Source organism: Oryctolagus cuniculus, chromosome 1 (genome assembly GCF_051225735.1).
Source record: "Oryctolagus cuniculus isolate XC-2025 breed Fujian yellow rabbit chromosome 1, ASM5122573v1, whole genome shotgun sequence".
Lineage (NCBI taxonomy): Eukaryota > Metazoa > Chordata > Mammalia > Lagomorpha > Leporidae > Oryctolagus > Oryctolagus cuniculus.
In genome coordinates this window covers 225,033,615-225,053,900 of record NC_142867.1, presented here as the reverse complement: position 1 = coordinate 225,053,900, position 20,286 = coordinate 225,033,615, and the positions used below count along the sequence as shown (strand labels likewise).

At 45.3% G+C, this 20,286-nt stretch overlaps 1 protein-coding gene across 6 annotated transcripts in view; it reads right to left on the bottom strand.

Annotated features, from left to right (window-relative positions):
* LOC103352023 (protein CutA homolog) overlaps positions 1 to 19,641 on the bottom strand; it is a 36,262-nt gene extending 16,621 nt beyond the window's left edge. For 2 of the 6 annotated variants that reach the window (XM_089301670.1, XM_008273378.5), the window contains exons 1-3: positions 18,656 to 18,845; positions 13,260 to 13,408; positions 6,387 to 6,446 (exon numbers count right to left, since the gene is read on the bottom strand). In XM_089301670.1, coding sequence (XP_089157796.1) covers positions 6,387 to 6,446; positions 13,260 to 13,408; positions 18,656 to 18,724 — 278 coding nt within the window. In that variant the 5' untranslated portion in view covers positions 18,725 to 18,845. Of the gene's footprint in view, positions 1 to 6,386; positions 6,447 to 13,259; positions 13,409 to 18,655; positions 18,846 to 19,080; positions 19,287 to 19,324 lie in introns of those variants that run through there. The other 4 variants (XM_089301682.1, XM_089301679.1, XM_089301666.1 and 1 more) reach the window with 4 other exon arrangements.
* Between the last annotated feature and the right edge of the window lie 645 nt (positions 19,642 to 20,286).

The window sequence follows — 20,286 nt, the reverse complement described above, 5'->3', positions numbered from 1 at the left end:
AAACATGGTTAGCATTGTGAAACAAAGTGAAGGCATAAACTCTCCCAGTAAAAGTACAAAGGAAATCCAAAGTAAACAATAGGAATGTTTATGAAAAAATGGTAGGGACAAGTCATTACTTATCAAAAGTCATCTTGAATGTAAATGGCCTCAACTCTCCAATTAAAAGATACAGACTGGCTGAATGGATTAAAAAACAAAACCCATCGATTTGCTGCCTACAAGAAACACATCTCACCAACAAAGATATAGGAGACTGAAAGTGAAAGGTTGGAAAAAGATACTCCATGCTAGCAGAAACACAAAAGAGCTGTTGTAGCCATCCTAATACCAGATAAAATAGACTTTAACACAAAAACTGTTAAAAGAGACAAAGAAGTTCTATAGAACTTTTCATACAATAGTTGTAGAATACACATTCTTCCCACCAGGACAAGGAACTTTCTCTAGGATATACCACATGGTAGGCCATAAAGCAAATCTCAGCAAATTCAAAAAAAGTGAAATCATACAATGCATCTTTTCTGACCACAATGGAATGAAGCTGGAAATTAACAACTCAAGAATCTCTAGAATATATGCAAACACAAGGAGACTGAACAACATGCTCCTGAACAAATAGTGAGTCATAGAAGAAATTGAAAGAGAAATAAAAAAATTTCAGATAATGAATGAACATGATAATACAACATATCAAAATGTATGGGATACAGCAAAAGCAGTGTTAAGAGGAATGTTTATAGCAATTGAGGCCTAAGTCAAGAAATTAGAAAGGCATCAAATAAATGATTTATCAGTGCATCTCAAGGACCTAGAAAAACAACAGCAAACCAAACCCAAAATTAGGAGAAAAGAAATAATTAAAATTAGAAAATAAATAAAAAGATTGAAACAACAAAATGATCAGCAAAACAAAGAGTTAGCTTTTTGAAAAAAAAAAAATTGACATACCATTGGCCCAACCAACAACAACAACAACAACAAAAAAAAAAAAAAAAAAAAAGAGGGAGAAGACACAAATTAATAAAATTAGAAATTAAAAAGGAAAGGTAACAACAGATGCCACAGAAATCATCAGAAGTTACTACAAAGAGCTATATACCAACAAACCAAGAAACCCAGAAGAAATGGACAGATTCCTGGACATATACAACCTATTTAAATTGAGACATAGAATACTTAAACCGACCAATAACCAAAATGGAAATTGAATCAGTAATAAAGACCAATAAAACCTCCCTGCCCCCCAAAAAAGCCCAAGACCAGATGGATTCACTGCTGAATTCTACCAGACATTTAAATAAGAACTAACTTCACTTCTTCTCAAGCTATTCAAAACAATTGAAAGGGAAGGAATCCTCCCAAAACTCCTTCTATGAAGCCAGTGTCACCTCACATCCTAAACCTGAAAAACATACAACAGAGAATTACAAAGAGATACAAAAAAAACTACAGACTAATTTCCTTGATGAACACAGACGCAAAAATCCTCAATAAAATGCTAGTCAATCAAATCCAACAACACACCAGAAAGAATATTCCCCAGACCAAGTGGGATCCCCACTTTATTGGTATTCAGGGATGGTTCAATATTTGCAAATCCATCAATGTGATACATCGCATTAACTAACTGAAGAAAAAAACCATATGATTATCTCAATAGATGAACAGAAAGCATTTGATAAAATACAACATTCTATCATGATGAAAACTTTAAGTAAATTGGATATACAAGGAACATTGCTCTACACAATTAAGGCGATTTATGACAAACCCATGGCTAGCACCCTATTGAATGGGGAAAAGTTGGAACTATTCTCACTAAGATCCAGAACCAGACAAGGATGCCCGCTCTCACCATTGCTATTCAATATAGTCCTGGTCTTAGCCTGAGCCATTAGGCAAGAAAAAGAAATCAAAGGGAAACAAATCAGGAAGAAGAAAGTCAAACTATCCCTATTTACAAATGACATGATTCTATATACAAGGGATCTAAATAACTCCACTAAAAGACTACTAGAATTCATAAGAGTTTGATAAGGTGGCAGGATATAAAATCAACACACCAAAATCCTTTGCATACACAGATAGCATACAAAAAGCCTTTGCATACACAGATGTCATGGCTGAAAAAGAACTTCTAAAGATTAATTCCATTCACAATAGCTTCAAAAAATATCAAATATCTTGGGAATAAATTTAACCAAGGATCTCAAAGATCTCTACGGTGAAAATTACAAAACATTAAAGAAAGAAAGAGAGAAGACAAAACAGAAAAATCTTCCATGTTCATGGATTCGAAGAATAAGTATCATCAAAATGTCCATACTATCAAAAGCAATTTACAGATTCAATGCAATCAAAATACCAAGGACATTCTTCTCAGATACAGAAAAAAAATGCTTAAATTCATATGGAAACACAGGAGACCCAGAATAGCTAAAGCAATCTTATACAACAAAAACAAAGCCAGAGGCATCACAATATCAAATTTTAAGACATACTACAGGCAGTTACACTCAAAACACCTTGGTAATGGTACAAAAACAGATGAGTAGACCAATGGAACAGAATACAAATACCAGAAATCAACCCATGCATCTACAACTGACTTATCTTTGACAAAGAAATTAAAATCTATACCTGGAGCAAGGACAGTCTCTTCAACAAATGGCGCTGAGAAAACTGGATCTCCACATGCAGAAGTAGGACGCAAGACCCCTACTTTACACCTTACAAAAAAATACACTCGAAATGGATCAAAGACCTCAATCTACAACCTGACACCATCAAGTTGTTACACAACGTTGTGGAAAACCTGCAAGACATTGGCATAGCAAAGACTTCTTGGAAAGGACCCCAGAGACACAGGCAATGACAAATGGTATTACATCAAATTGAGAAGCTTCTGTACTGCAAAAGAAACACTCAGCAAACTGATGAGGCAATCAACAGAATGGGAGAAATTATTTACAAACTAGGCAGCTGATAAAGGATTAATAACCAGAATATATAAAGAGATTGAGAAACTCAACAACAACAAAACAACCCAGTAAAGAAATGGGCAAAGGACTTAAACAGGCATTTTTCAAAAGAGGAAATCCAAATGACCAACAGACACATGAAAAAATGCTCAGGATTGGGGCCGGCGCTGCCGCACAACAGGTAAATGCCCTGGCCTGGAGCACCGGCATCCCATACGAGTGCCAGTTTGAGACCTGGCTACTCCACTTTTTTTTTTTTTTTTTGACAGGCAGAGTGGACAGTGAGAGAGGGAGAGAGAGAAAGGTCTTCCTTTGCTTTGCCGTTGGCTCACCCTCCAATGGCCACCGCGGCTGGCGCGCTGCAGCCAGCGCACCGCGTTGATCCGATGGCAGGAGCCAGGTGTTTCTCCTGGTCTCCCATGGGGTGTAGGGCCCAAGGACTTGGGCCATCCTCCACTGCACTCCCTGGCCACAGCAGAGAGCTGGCCTGGAAGAGGGGCAACCGGGACAGAATCCGGTGCCCCGACCGGGACTAGAACCTGGTGTGCCGGCGCCGCAAGGCAGAGGATTAGCCTATTGAGCCGCAGCGCCGGCCTACTCCACTTCTGAACCAGCTCTCTGCTACGGCCTGGGAAAGCAGTAGATGGCCCAAGTCCTTGGGCCCTTGCACCCACATGGGAGACCCAGAGAAAGCTCCTGGCTTCAGATTAGCGCAGCTCCGGCTGTTGTGGCATATTGAGGAGTGAACCATTGGATGTAAGACCTCTCTCTCTCTCTGCCTCTCCTCTCTTTGTAACTCTGACTTTCAAATAAATAAATCTTTAAAAAAATTTCTTAGGATCACTAGCCAGGGAAATGCGAATCAAAACCACAATGAGGTTTCAACCCGTTAGAATGGCTTTCAAACAGAAATTAATGACAATAAATACTGGCAAGGAAGTGGGGAAAAAGGTACCCTAATCCACTGTTAGTGGGAATGTTAACTGATACAGCCACTGTGGAAGACAGTATGGAGATACCTCAGAAATCTGAATATATATCTACCATATTACCAGGCCATCCCACTCCTGGGAATTTACCCAAGGGAAATGAATCAGCATACCAAAAGGGTTATCTGTACCCCCATGTTTATTGCACTCAATTCACAATAGCTAAAATATGGAATGAACCCAAATGACTGTCTACTGAAGACTGGATAAAGCAGTCATGGGATATGTACACCTTGAAATACTACACAGTGGTTAAAAAAATGAAATCCTATAATTTGCAACAAAATGAATGAAACTGGAAAGCATAATAGTGAAATAAGGCAGTCCCCAAAAGGCAAATATCATATGTTCTCCCTGATCTGTGGTAACAGAGCACCTAAAAGGTAATCTATAGAAGTGAAATTGACACTTTGAACAGCCCTTGTCTACTGTGGAGGAACAGTTTTGTTTTTTTCTCTTCATACTATTTGTTGAACTCTTAGTACAGAGTTAATCTTATGTGTATAAAGTTAATTGAAAATAGATCTTAGTAACAAATAAGAATGGGAATAGGAGAGGGAGGAGGCAGAAGGGTGAGAGGGCAAGTACACTGGGGACAATCACTGTGTTCCTGAGGTTGTAGTTATGAAATGTATGAAGTCTATATATCTTAAATAAAAGGTCTCTGAGGGGCCAGCGCTGTGGCGCAGCGGGTTAACGCACTGGCCTGAGGCGCCGGCATCCCATATGGGCGCCGGTTCGAAACCCAGCTACTCCTCTTCCAATCCAGCTCTCTGCTATGGCTTGGGAAAGCAGTAGAGGATGGCCCGGGTCCTTGGTCCCTTGCACCCCTGTGGGAGACCCGGAAGAAGCTCCTGGCTCCTGGTGTCGGATCGGCTCAGCTCCGGCTGGTGCGGCAGTTGGGGAGCGAACCCATCAGATGGAAGACCTCTCTCTCTCTCTCTGCCTCTCCTCTCTCTGTGTAACTCTTACTTTCAAATAAATAAATAAATCTTAAAAAAAAAAAAAAAAAGGTTTCTGCGAGGAAAAAAAAGTTAGTGACAAAATGTTTAGCAGAGTATGAGAACAGCATCATGGGAAAGGAAAGAAATTTGGCCTGGAAAGATCACACTGACTCATAGTGAACTGCAGATGATCTAGGCCACTGGCCCTGTCTGCGCCACTGAGCTGTGGTAAATGGATCAATTACAAGCAAAGAGGGACACACGAAAGGAACACTAGACTGAAATTCTAGTCCAGTTCCCAAACAGGCTTCCAGACTTGCTGAACATGAATCACCGTACATCTTTTTAAAAAGTCAGAAACCTAGCCCCACTCTCAGGGAGACTGAGTAGATCTAGGCTGGAGCTCACAGATTAAAAACATGGCCAAACCCAGGAGCCACAGCTGTAGATGGTGTGTACTATTGAGGGAATGACATCACTAGGGGTAAAGGTAGCTTTTGTCATATAGCACTTTCCTGTTCTGATCTGCAGACAGTGTATTATTTCTTTTTTGGAAGTAGAACTAGGGAGACAAAGAAAGAGATAAGAAAGGAGATGATCAGAGAGTAAGACGTAAGACAAATCCTACACAGCCAGTGCTGGGAAGCAGAAACATATCTAACAAGGGAAATGGTACAGACCAGGCTTCTAAAGCATAAGTGTTAATGAAGGAAAGTCAGGCATCACCCAGCAGCAGCCTCTCATGTATGCAGAACTCTGAGTTTTCTAAAGAACTCAAAAGCAATAGAAATTGTTTTCTCCTATACACTTTGCTGGCTTGCAAATGAGTATTTGGCTGTTTATTTCTCATTACATAGAAGCCAGAGTATTCAGACTTTCAAACTGCAATATAGGTTACTTTTCTCACCTCCATTTATCCAAGATGATTCTTACCTGTTAAAAGTTGTTTCTCTCACTCCCTTTAGTCTGTTTATATAGCTCTAAGTATTAGTCTAGGGAACTCTCTACTGTTACAAATTTAATATTTGCTTAGGTACTGCCTCTTGAAGACAAAATCCATTTTTATAATTTCTGTTCACTATTACTTTAATTTTTCTTTCTTGCCCACAGACTAACAAATTCTTTGAACATTTTTTTTAACCACTCTGTATATTAGGATGGAATGCCTAACATAACTTCCTTGCTAACAACAGGTTAACTAATCTGATCAACAAATGTGCAAGAGATTCACTATTTCTAAACTGTAGCTCCCCCATTACCTTCTCTATACAAATCTATTTTTGCTTTTCTTGAATGACATAAACCCACTGATCAACCTCCTCTGACTACAAATCAATTGTGAACTGCTGATTGATTAAATGCTTTTGAGTTATCCTTCGACAACCCCCCATTGGTTCAGTGCTCTTTCAACCAGCCAGAACCTGATGCTAGCACTCCCACTCCCCACCACTGGCCATGGCAAAACTCACAGTGAAGCAGCTTTGGGCAGGATGTTCACAGAGGCAGCCAGCTTCTTATCCAGTATCGCCCTAAAGAAAAGGGAAAAGGATGGCAGTCACTGGAGAAGATTCAGGATCTCCAGAGAAGACATGGGGGACCGGAATTCAGGAAACCAGAGTCGAAGTAGACAACCATGTAGACGTCCTGCTGTGGTTTGGGTACCCCCTTGTCCCCACATTCATATGTTAGAAACTTGGTCCCTCAACTCCTATGTTAATGGTATCTGGGAGTGGGGCTTTTAGGAGGCGACTAAATCAGATGAAGTCCTGAGAACGGGGACCCATAAGGGCAGCAGTGGCTTCCTAAGAGCTAGCACACTTGCTCCATGTCTCCAGGGGATGCAGTCCGTTACAGAGCAAGAAGACACTTACCATGTTAGTTCCACACTCTGGGACTCCCCACCCTGTAGGACTATAAACTTAATAAGCCTTTGTTATCTATGAATTAGCCAGTCTGTGACAGACAGTTATAGCAGAGAAAGGACTTAGACATCACCTCATCACCCACCTCCCTCAAACCAGCATGTTGCAGAACCATCATGCATTGCCTCTGAAGACACAGTAGTTTCTAAGTCCTTTTTCTGGGTGAAGAGAAACTGAGAAGCAGCTACGGGGAAGCAGTTTTAAGGACAAGCTGAGGCTGCTTGAGAAACAGGGATTAATCAGCAGTGGACTGAAAGAAGACCTGGGGTTGGGTCTGCCATTATGGCACAATAGGTTAGGCTGCCGCTTGAGATCCTTGCATCCTGTACGGGTGCCAGGTCAATCCCTGGCTGCTCTGCTTCCAATCCAGCTCCCTGCTAATGTGCCTGGGAAAGCAGTGAAAGATGGCCCAAGTGCTTGGCCCTTGCACCCATGTGGGGAGACTTGGATAAAGTTCTAGGCTCCTGGTGTCAGCCTGGCTCAGTCCCAGCTATTGCAGCCAGTTGGGGAGTGAATCAGAAGATGAAAGATTAATCTCTCTAACACTACCTTTCACATAAAATAAATAAATTTTAAAAAGAAAAAAGAAGACCTGGGCTCCATTCTCAGCCTATAGTAGGATGGCTGTGTGGCCTTAGGCAAGTTTTTTCTTTCCTTTCAGAACGAAGTATTTGAGTATCTACTCTGAGACAGGCGCATCCCCCTCTCCACCTGACTCTCCGATTCCCCTGCTGTACAAGCACAGGCCTTGGTTAGCCTTTTTCACCAGCAAGAACTCCTTTCATTACGCCACCTTCTGCTGGTCACCTGGGAGGTGATTCTGGCTGATACTCAGCGCTTCTGACCTGCATGTGACCACACGTCAGAGTACTTCAGAAAGCTTACTGGAAAAGTAGAATTCAAAGATAAGTTTGAGTCTAAAAAAATTGAAATCCAGGTAAAATCTTTTCGTAATATGCATTTTTCATGAACTTCAAGACGTCTCGCATAACTGACACAATTCCAAACAAAAGCAAAAAAAAAAAAAAAGCATCATATCCAGCGTTTGTTTTGGCAAAAACAGGCTCTTTTTCACCTTGATTTTTTTTTTAGGGTTTCTATGACAGCCCCAAGAAGCCAATCATCTCCTTCGCTGACTTCTAACACTTTTTAACACATCCCAGGCTGAAATTCCTGGCAAGAGAATCTTTACAGTTCCATCCAGCTTTCTGAGTCCTGTGCAGAGTGCTGGTGAACACAAACATGTGTCTGAACTAGTACAGGTGTCGCACAAACAGAAACACACCAAGTCATCCACACAAGCAGTAAGTGTAGTCAGCCATCCACTTCCAGCCCTCAGAGTCAGGCAGGCCCTCAGGTCCCAGAAGGCCAAGGGGGCCTGGCCTCAGTTCTCTAAAGTGCTTGGACTCTGACAAACCAATCTTATCTGAGTCCTGATCACTGGTCCCTCCTTTCCTCGGCTGTTGCCAAGAGAACTGACCTACTTTCTCCACCCCAGAGTCCCAGGCTGAACAGTGCTCTATTTTAAGGTCCCATGTTAATGTGACTTGACCACCGTTGTGGTTCATTTGCAAAGTTCCAGGAGCTAAATAAATCCCTGATTAAAGAGAGAGACATACAGCACAAATTTGTAAAGTAACTGCTCCAGGTGTCACTCAATCATGCCATGAGAAATTGCCTCCTGCTGGATCTGAAGGTGGCACACAAACATAGAGGTGAGTTACACCGCTAGAGAAAATAATCCCACTGCCTCACAGCCCTCTCAGTCTCTCCAGGAGTAAGAAAAAAGGCTGCGATCACTGCAGCCTTTTATACCTTGGGTAAAGATTACTGAACCAGGGGCCAGCTCTGTGGCACAGCAGGCAAAGCCGCTGCTTGTAGCACCGGCATCCCAGATGGGCGTCAGTTTGAGTCCCAGTTGCTCCACTTCCCATCTAGCTCCCTGCTAATGCACCTGAGAAAGCAGCAGAAGATGGCCCAAGTCCTTGGGCCCCCTGAACTCACATGGGAGACCCAGATAAAGCTCCTGGCTTTGGTCTGGCTCAGCCCTGGCCATTGTGGCCATTTGGGAAGTGAACCAACAGATGGAATCCTTCTCCCTCTCCCTCTCTCTCTCTGTAACTCTGCCTTTCAAATAGGTAAATAAGTCTTTAATTAAAAAAAAAAGATTACAAAAACTGTGGATGAAGACTATTATTTGAAAAGCCCCTAGGCCAAAAGAGAGAGAGAGAGAGAGAGAGAGAGAGAGAAAGAGAGAGAGAAAGAGAAGGAGCACTGGTAACTTTTTTTAATTTCAAAGATTTATTTATTTGGAAAATCAGAGTTACACAGAGAAGAGAGGCAGAGAGAGAGAGACAGAGAGACAGAGAGAGAGAGACAGAGACAGAGAGGTCTTCTATCCAATGGTTCACACCACAGTTGGCTGCAATGGCCGGAGCTGTGCCAATTTGAGCCAGGAGCTTCTTCTGGGTCTCCCACATGGGTGCAGGAGCCCAAGGACTTGGACCATCTTGTGTTTTCCCAGGTCATAGCAGAGAGCTGGATCGGAAGTTGAGAGGCCGGGTCTAGAACCAGCATCCATATGGGATGCCAGCGCTTCAGGCCAGGGCACTAACCCGCTGCACCACAGTGCTGGCCCCAGTAACTTAGTTTTTTTTTTTGTTTGTTTTTGTTTTTGACAGGCAGAGTGGACAGTAAGAGAGAGAGAGACAGAGAGAGGTCTTCCTTTTCCCTTGGTTCACCCTCCAATGGCCGCTGCGGCCAGCGCGCTGTGGCCGGCGCACCGCGCTGATCCAATGGCAGGAGCCAGGTACTTATCCTGGTCTCCCATGGGGTGCAGGGCCCAAGCACTTGGGCCATCCTCCACTGCACTCCCTGGCCACAGCAGAGAGCTGGCCTGGAAGAGGGGCAACTGGGACAGAATCCGGCGCCCCGACTGGGACTAGAACCTGGTGTGCTGGCGCCGCAAGGCGGAAAATTAGCCTAGTGAGCCGCAGCGCCGGCCAGTAACTTAGTTTTTTTTTTTTTTTTAAGATTTATTTATTTATTTGAAAGAGTTAACATAGAGAAGGAGAGGCAAAGAGAGAGAGAGGTGTCTTCCATCCGCCGGTTCACTCCTCAATTGGCTGCAATGGCTGGAGCTGCGCCGATCTGAAGCCAGGGGCCACTTATGGGTCTCCCACGCAAGTACAGGGGCCCAAGGACATGGACCATCTTCTACTGCTTTCCCGCGCCATAGTGGAGAGCTGGATTGGAAGTGGAGCAGCTGGGTGTCAAACCGGTGCCCATATGGGATGCTGGCACTTCAGGCCAGTGCGTTAACCCACTGCGCCACAGCGTTGGCCCCGGTAACTTAGTTTTAAAGCAGGCACCACCACAGACTCATGTTTGAGGTACTCAAGCCTAGGGAAGCAGAAGAGAAAAGTACAGAGCTGCTTCTAGAAACTAAAGTGGCTACAGACCAGTGACTCACAGACCAGATACATGGTTTGGCTCTCATGGCATTTAAAATAATTGTGACTCTATTAATATAATAAATCTCACATTAAAAAACTATGGGGATTGGCACAGTGGCGTAGTAGGCTAAGCCTCCACCTGCGGTGCCAGCATCCCATATGGGTGCTGGTTTGTGTCCAGCTGCTCCACTTCTGATCCAGCTCTCTGCTATGGCCTGGGAAAGCAGTGGAAGATGGCCCAAGTGCTTGGGCCCCTGCAACCACGTGGGAGGCTGGGAAGAAGCTCCTGGCTCCTGGCTTCGGATCAGCCCAGCTCGAGCTGCTGCACCCATTTGGGGAGTGAACCAGTAGATGGAAGACCTTTCTCTCTGTCTCTCGCTCCGTCTGTTACTCTACCTATCAAAGAAATTTAAAAAATCTTTTTTAAAAATATGGATTATCAAACTTCTTTAAAAAAAATGAGTCTTACCACATTGGGCCTGCAGTCCTGCAAGGCCACATCAAACTAGAGCTGAGCAGCAGCTACTCTGTCTAGGCACGCAACCTGCTCTCAGTGAGCACAGCTCCCCCTGCACCCTTTGCTGCCAAGCCCTCGGAAGCACAATGGTAGCCATCCACCATCATCCTTGATGGTGCACCCTGGCTCCCTGACTTACTGAAATCACCTGCTGGCAGGCATTTGTGTTCATGACCCTGGCCAGCCAACTCCCTCTCTTCATATGAAACCGAAGCCCAGAGAGGAAAGACTTGTCTAAGTCATATCTAGAGGTTGCAACAAAAGAATCTAGAATCCAGGTCTCCTGACTCAACTATGATTTTTACCCAAGCTCCTACAAGAGGTTCTTCTAGTTAAGAATGTGTCAATGAAGAGATCAAAGACTATTGCCAGGAGCCATAAATGAACTGCACTTGAACTGAGGGGTGGCAGATCAAACTCTAAAGACTAAAGAAAAAAAGACATCACACTGGAACCAAAGGACCTGGCCCCAGTGCCAATTCTGCAGCTGAGGTGGGATTCTTGCCAGTTCACATCTGTGGCACTGTCACCATCATGCACCCCTTTATTCTCCTTCTACAAGTCTGGGACGCTAAGCCTGCTTGCCTCTCTCCTAACCAAATCACTAATAAAAAATACTAAACAGCACATGTTGGGGTAAGAGTTCTGTCACGGCACTGTAGGCTCCACTCAGGCTTTAGTTCAACTTGGTGGACCCAACACCCACACTGCGGCATCCTTGTTATAGTAGGTCCTAGAAATGACAGAAAAGACACTTCTTCTGCCGAGCCAGAACAGTGATGAGGACACTTTCTGTCTCAGCAGCAGCGAGGAAGCCCTAGAAAGAAAAGCAGCCCCGACACAGGCCTGGGGCATGTGGGGCCACTGCCCAGTACGAAGGCAACAGGCCACCTCAGCAGAAACTCAGAGACAACCACCAAGGGGAAAGGCGAGAGTGCAGGAGCAGTGGCCCCCACCCCTAATCTCCCTAGGGCCTCGCAGATGAGATGGGAGGTCCAGTCTCTAGGCAGTAAGTGTGGGAGCCTTATTCAAAGAGACAACACAGTGTCCAAGCAGTGACAGCCATAGACAAAAACAAGAACACATACCTAGGTTTCTAGAGTACCCCAGTTAGTAGTATGACCCCCAGTCCACACTCTCACCAAAGAGACTGATGCAAAATGCAAATTCCTTGCAGCTACTCCCGCATCTCTCCACAAAACATAATGAAAAAGGTGAGAGGTTATGATGAAGAATCACGAAGCACTTGAGGAAAAACAGACAACCTTTAGCAAGCGAAAGAATACACAGGAGAAGGAGCGGTTAAGAGAACATTCAAAATCAATATTTTAAAATAAGCATGGAGATGGGTGTTTGGTCTGGAGTTCATGACACCCACATCCCCTATCAGTCCTGGTTCAAGTTTCAGCTCTGGCCCCTGATTCCAGCTTCTTGTATGTGCACCTTGGGGAGCAGCAGGTGATCATGCAAGTAGCTGGGTCCCTCTCAACCATGTGGGAGGCCTGGATTGAGTTCCTGGCTCTTGGCTTTGGTTTGGCCCAGCCCCAGCCATTGTGGCCATTTGCGGGTTGAATGAGAAGATGGAAGATCAATCCCTCTACCTCTCTACCTCTCTCTCTCTCTCTCAGTGCCTTTCAAATAAATTCTTTTAAAAATGCAAAGTTCATAGAAAACAGAATGAAAAGATAAATTCATATAAATAAAGAACGCTGAGTTACAAAGCAAGGAGGGAGTAAGGTGCCAAGTCTACCTTCCTGTCCCATAACCCTCTTCAAGACTGCCACCTGTAGGAGAGAAGGGAAGACATTCTGACAAGCATCTACAGACTGCATTTAATGGGTCCGCCCTGTACATATTCATATCATTTAATCCCCCAACAACTCTGTAAGGCAGGTGATATTGTGCCCTTTTAAATTTAGAAAACTCATGCTGAGAGAAGGGAAATAACTTGCCCAAGGTCACACAGCAGGTGGCAAAGCCAAGATTCAAACCCTGGTCTAATTCCAAGTCTAGTCCACCTCTTCCCACACCACAGCTGCTTCTAGAAAATTATGCAGTACCTGGAATGGCCTCTTCCTTGCTTGTTGTCATAAATACTTCTGGGATTGAGCAAAGAGAATGGCTCCACAAAGAGAGCTGGGCCAAGAATTAGGAGACGTGAATTGTCAACCTGCAGGGCGATACTAACCTTTACAGCTTGAGCAAGTCACCTATTCCTGGGGGGCTCCCTTCCATTTTATGCTGTTACATGTAACTCGGCATCTTCAGGCCCAGCTGCAGGATAAGTTAGGGACCATTTAGTTGTGAACCTCCTATCACTTCAAGCAGATAGGTGTGTGTTTTCTCACTGGACAGATGGGGTTGTCAGAACTGAGAGCGAGGACCCAAAGTGATCCTCTGGGGCATCTGTAGTTCCCTGAGCCTTCCGGGGAAGCACCTTCACCTTACCTGGCAATGTCTTTGGCAATCTGCTCGTTTGGACAGTTGACAAAGACAACGGAGTGTGTGCCAGAGACATAGCTGCCGGTGATGGCTGAGTGCAGTTGCAGACCAATGGTCCTGAGCGTGGGGTACGTCAGGAAGGAAGTGGTCAGGATCTACGTGGTGGCAAAGAAAAGAACGAGTCAGTAGAAACATCACCAATCCAAAGCCTTACAGCTCAAGCAGACTGGAACCAATGCTGGGATTATCTTTTCACCCCCACTCCCCATCTATAAAACGTTACCAAGATCTGCATTGAGCATTAGTGCTTAAACAAAGTTTTCATGCATCAATTATCTTCCTCTGCATTTTTGCAGATAGGAAAAAAATGGAGGCTCAGAAATCAAGAAACTTGCTAAAAAATGACAAGGCTTTAACTGATGAAGCCACAATCAAGATTCAAGTCTGGATGACTTGAAATCTATCTTTATTGGACAAAACTGCTATTGGAGGTGATACCTGCTGGCATCTACTGAACTGCTAGCCTCCTGGGGATTATGAGTTATAAGCTCTTACATCTTTCAATATTGCAGAGAGTAATTTCTTTTAAGGTTTATTTATTTGAAAGAATTGGGCGGGGGAGGGCTCATCTGTTGGCTCACTCCGCAGATGGCCACAACAGCCAGAGCTGGGCCATTCTGAAGCCAGGAGCTTCTTCTGGGTCTCCCATGTGGGTACAGGGGCCCCAAGCACTTGGGCCATCTTCTGATGCTTTTCCAGGTGCATTAGCAGGGAGCTGGATTGGAAGTGGAGCAGCCGGGATTCAAACTGGCACGCATATGGGATGCTGGCATTACAGGCAGTGGCTTTACTGGTTATGCTACAGCACTCCTGAAGGAGTAATTTCACTTCATATCCAGTCTGCATTGCCTCAGTGTACAGGGTAGGGTGAATACGAGAAAATGAGGCTAACCAGAATCTAAAGCAAAGGGTCAAGCCAAGATTTGGGGTTTGTACTTAGGTGACAGGGTGTTTTTGAAAGCTTAAATATGGGGCTGCCGCTGTGGCATAGCGAGTAAAGCTGCCGTCTGCAGTGCCGGCATCCCATATGGGCGCTGGTTCGAAACCCAGCTGCTCCACTTCCGATCTAGCTCTCTGCTATGGTCTAGGAAAGCAGTAAAAGATGGCCTAAGTCCTTGGGTCCCTGAACCCGTGTGGGAGACCCAGAAGAAGCTCCAGGCTTTGGATCGGCACAGCTCTGGCTGTTGCGGCCAATTGGGCAGTGAACCAGCAGATAGAAGACGTGTCTCTCTCTCTCTGTAACTCTGACTTTCAAATAAATAAATCAATCTTAACAAAAAAAAAAAAAAAAAAGCAAGCTTAAGTAGGCAAGTGATAATATGCTCACATAGAATACAGAAATGGAAGTGGGCAGACGGGGAGTAACCAAAAGGCAGCCTATGTAGCAAGCTATTTCAATGATCCAGGAAAAAGACATTAAAATCCTTAACTAAGGGGACAGGCACTTGGTACTATGATTAAGATGCCACTTAGGCTGCCAGCATCCCATTATTGGAGTATCTGGGCCCAAGCAGCTTCCAACTCAGTTTCCTGCTAAAGCATAGACTTTGCAGGCAGTAAGAGATGGTTCAGGTACCTGGGTCCCTGCCACCCACAGGGAAGACCTGGATGGAACTCCAGGTTCCTGACAATGGCTTGGTTCAGCGAAGGCTGTTGTAGGCATTTGGGGAGTAAATCAGTGGATGGAAGATCTCTCACTCTGCCATTCAAATAATTCAAATAAATAAACTGAAGCAAATTCTCAGCTAAGAATCATGTGAGAAGGTAAAATTTTTTCTAGCATTTTAATGACAAATATGTAAAATACAAGAAAACAAACCAGAGGACACCTTCCATTCCAGGGTTTTCTGCTTGGGTAATATAATGGAGCTTTTAACAGGGATGGGGGAAGTTGCAAGGAGTCACACTGTGGCTTAGGGGAGGCTGAACAAGGGCCTGCTTCTCTGGCCTCTCTGCCCAGGGCTCGTGTCTGCTGAAACGAACCTCTGTCCTCCCTCTCATTTTTACGTTATTGCCTGGGTCCTGACTCCCACTTCCTGGCAGGACCTGAGTAGTGTTTTTATGTCTTTAGCTTCAGTTTGACTTCAGGCTTGTCTGGGTTGGGTTTCTCATTCCCTCCCTCCCACCACCGCCAGCAGTGCCTCCAATTCATACACTATACTACTCCTCTGAAGTAAACTAGGGATCATACAAATAAAAAAAAAGTACCAGGCTTTTCAGAAAAGCTTTTACTATTATTATTTTTTAATGACAATTCAGCCAGATCATAGCAAAGGAAAATAAAAGCACCATAGAGCAGGATTTAAACCCCAGGGCCAGGGGTAGGCATTTGGTAGGGCAGTTAAGATACATCTCTTATCAGAGTGCTTAGGTTCAAGTCCTAACTCTGTTTCCAATTCCAGCTTCCTGAAAACACATAGGTGACGGCTCAAGTGGCTGGGACCCTGCCACCCAAAAGAGAGACCCAGGTTGAATTCCCAGCCCCTGGCTTTGGCCTGGCCCAGCCCTGGCTAGTGTAGGAACTGGGGAAGTGAAACAGCTGATGGAAGCTATATGTCTGTTATCTCTCCCTTTCAAATAAAAAAAAAAAAAAAGAATGGAAACTTTTTAAAAATCCTAGGCCAGCACTGCTAGCTGCTTGTAGCCTTTGGCAGGTTACTTCCTCTCTTCCTTCCATAAACATCAGAGACTGGAAATCATGACACTCGTGCTATCTACTTCAGAGACACCATGGTTTGTACAAGATAGGAAGGGCAATGTGTAATCATCAATTCAATAAAGGACTGTGTCTTGCTCCTACTGTACCTCCAAGCACAGTTCACAGCATACAGCAGATTCTAAGTAAGTACAGTCTATTGAATACACCAGCAAAATGCTATTACGAAGACTAAATAGACTTGAGGGTTGGGTTACCTGGTGCAAGCAGTGCCTTTGGCAGGGAACTAGACACACTGAAACACTGTAAGGTGTGCGTCTACCTGACTCTAAGGTGGCTTCCGGCACAACCGTTACAATGGCACTCCTTGTGCGGTGGCAGCCCAGAGACAGGAGCGAAGGTGCTACAGTGACTAGAAGGGGAGCAAAGCACCGTGCAAGCCTGCCCTCCAGCCAAAAAGTCACGCCTAGTGCTGAACGGGGGCATTTCAGCCGGCAGGCATCAGGGGGAAACAGAAAACCTCAGATGGGCCTACAGTCAAAACATCAACAGGCCAATGGGCTCTCAGGCATCACCTAAGAAAATCCTTCATTTAACAGGTGAGGTAACAACCAAGGCACAACCCACTGAAGCTCTGTGACAGAACCAAGACTTGCCTCTGAGAGTCTTCTGGGGTCTATGCATTGCGATGAGCATGACTAGGGGTTGAGACAGTGGGCCACTTCAAGTTTCATCCAATCTGGTGAATCCCAGTTTGGGATGATTTTGTCCCCAAGGGACATTTAGCAATGTCTAGAGACAATTTTGACTGAGAGGACTGCAGAAGAGATGCTACTGGTACCCAGTGAGTAGAGGACAGTTCGCCGTTACACATGCTTCTGACCACACTGAAATACAAGGAGTTGTTCCTATATGCCTCCCGCATTGGGCAGGAACTCTTCATTCTTACTCATTTCTGTATTCTCAGCACTTTACAACTCCTGGCGAAGAATATATGCTTGAGAAATGTTCGTGGACCTAAATAACAGCGTATCAGAAGCATGAAAATTCATTTTGATATCAACAGCAGACTACAATAGATATTATATGAATGTAAATTGATGAGAAATGCAAACATCACAAGATTCCTTAACATTTATTATAACTGGAAAAGAATACATTTTAAAGAAAAGCCTTTTTATAACAGTTTTTTGTATTTCCTCTACTATATATCTTTTTAAAAATTTTACATTCTTACAAAATATTTTATGTAACTTTTTAGTTATTTCCTATTTCTTTTTTTTAAGATTTATTTATTTATTTGAAAGTCAGTTACACACAGAGAGAGAGGGAGAGGCAGAGAGAGAGAGAGAGAGAGAGAGAGGCCTTCCTTCTGCTGGTTCACTCCCCAAATGGCCACAATGGCCAGAGTTGCACCGATCTAAAGCCAGGAGCCAAGTTTCTTCCGGGTCTCCCACGCAGGTGCAGAGGCCCAAGGACTCGGGCCATCTTCCACTGCTTTCCCAGGCCATAGCAGAGAGCTGGATAGGAAGTGAAGCAGTCAGGACTCAAATCAGTGCCTATATGGGATGCTGGCACTGCAGGCGGTAGCTTTACTCGCTACACCCCAGCGCTGGCCCCATCCTATTTCTTATTTATTGCCTTTTCCCCTTTTTGGTTCTCGCAAATCTGCATGTTCTTCAAGAGGTTATGGTTGACTGGACTGCCTGTGAGAAGATAAAGAGGTTTCACTAATCACCTAGCCCTGTGGCACTGAACTTCTCAACCACCTAGTGTCAAAGAATCTGTAAATGCACCAAAAAGACTACAGCGGGGCCGGAGCTATGGTGTAGTGGGTAAAGCTGCCACCTGCAGTGCCAGCATCCCATATGGGCACCGGTTCGAGACCCAGCTGCTCCACTTCCAATGCAGCTCTCTATGGCATGGGAAAGCAGAAGATGACCCAAGTCCTTGGGCCCCTGCACCCGTGTGGGAGACCCAGAAGAAGCTCCTGGCTCCTGGCTTCAGATCGGCCCAGCTCCCACTGTTGCCACCATTTGAGGAGTGAACCAGCAGACAGAAGACCTCTCTCTCTACCTCTGCCTCTCTGTAGCTCTGCTTTTCAAATAAATAAATCTTTAAAAAGAAGAAAACAGAGTTTACATATTTTCCTAGAACTTAGAGAAAACAAACAAAAACACTTAAATTTCACAGAAGAGGAAATAAAGGCCAGTGAAGGGTTGAAATCACCCAGCGAGTGAGCAGCAGCGGGCTTCCGGTCCTCTATCACAGGGCTTTCCACCTCCCCCTCCACTACGGGAATTACTCTGCACTCAACACTTTCCGCTTTAAGGTGTTTCAGAGAAGAGAAAACAAGTCCCCTAGGAAATTACAGAAAAGCGAGACGGCAACTGCAGCATGCAGAGAAAACGATCCTACCCTGCACACTGAGTTCTCAGGACTCACCAGGACACCTCTTCTCCCCCACTCCAGGAAGCAAACAGCCCAGCCAGCCGCCCCAAGGCAGGGAGCAGAGGTGTGTGGTAACCTGGAGAACCACCCCCACAATCTGCCTCCAAGTATTTTACCTGCCTGCTCCCAGTTCAAAACCCCAGAAGCAGGGTAGAGAAGTGCACTGTCTTCCCTTCCTTTCACCTTCAGTCCCCAGGACGAGGGTTCCTGCAGCGTCACAGCGTGGGGCACTCACCAGCAGACATATAAGGACAGACGGCCGCGGACAGCCTGGCTGAGGGTACCACGAGCTCAGCCACTCCATGGCGCCGCTGGTAGTTCAGAGACCCAGCCGCCTCGAATTACTGTCTCCCGCGAGGTGCGGCTGGTGGGCGGGCACTGCGGGCCTTAACTGCCCTCTCCTAACACCACCTGTTGCCTGCTCCGCCCCGCCCCAAACCGCGCTGCCAGCCCCCGGCGCCGGGCCCAGCCAGCCCAGCCTGCCCAAGACTGCAGAGGGGGCCCACAAAGAGGAATTTTCTCGGGGCACTCCTCTCCCTGGGAACTCACAGCCCAGGTAGACCTACAACCCTTGCAAAGAATATATTATTTTCGCTTCCCACTCAAACAAAATCATAAAATCCTCGAAAATGTACAAATAGAAAACTTTTCTTACAAGACCTTCAGAAATCGCCGCACACAAACAAAACTCATCCGACTCCAAGAGCCCAGCCCATCAACGAAAACAAACGAGTGAGGCACACGGCTGCCTCTCCGCTCCCCAGACTCCCATCTGGATCTCCCTTGAAATCCTCCTCGCCTTGGAACACGCTTGCGCCCTACTTTTCTCCCTAGTGAACCCATTCCCCTTCCCAGGTCAACTGTTCTGGGTAGGCTTTCCCACCGTCCTCCCCTCCCAAGGCACCTGGCAAACACCTAGGTTGAAGCAGTTAACGTGAACCATGGGGAGCTGCAAACAAACAGTAAAAGCAGCAACACACCTGTAGCCCTTTGGGAGTGCATAGTGCACCGTTGCCAAGGTTTCCAGATTCTTAATCCCACTTTTCAATGTGAAACACCTGAATTTAAAAGCAGTAACAGGGGCAGGCATTTGGCCTGGCAGTTAAGATGGCACAAGTTCGCACCAGAGTGCCTGGGTTCAGTATCTGGCTCCAGCTTCCTGCTAACGCAGACCCTGGGGGGCAGTGTTGAAGGCTCCAGTAACTGGGTTCCTGCCATCCACACAGGAGACCTGGACTGAGTTCCGGCTCTTGGCTTTGGCCCTTGGGGGCACTTGGGGGAAGGGACCAATGAATAAGAGCAAACACTCGCTAATAAGTATTTTAAAAATAAATAAAAACAATGACAATGGGGGGACTGATTGCAAAGGGACGTAAGTAAACTGAAAGAACTGTTCTGCATCTTATGGTGGCTATGGGTACATTAAGTATTACAAATTCCAACCAACTGAACACTTCTACAGGTGACTTTTATTGTATGTGAATTAGAACTTAAAAAAGGGGAAATGCTTGACACTAATTCAAAATCGTTTTAAACTGAGCAGATCCAAACAAAACGCATCTGTTAACCCGATCGGGCCTGCAGATGGCCAGTCCACAACCTCCATGTTTACTGAAATTACCTGTTTCACTCCTTGGAACTATACATTCTTGAAAGACACTTCCGCTTCCTAGCAAAGCGTCTGACAAAGCAATTCATCAGCCGTGGCCCTAGCCCTGTCATTACATTGTTAGCTATGCAAATTTCTCTTGAGTTTTGGGGCTTTGCAGGCATGCAAGGCAGATCTTCATAGTTCCGAAGACCAACGACCAGCCTTTGGTTCGGGGCAGTCTCTCCAGCTCCTTGGTATAACTGGGTGCCGACTCA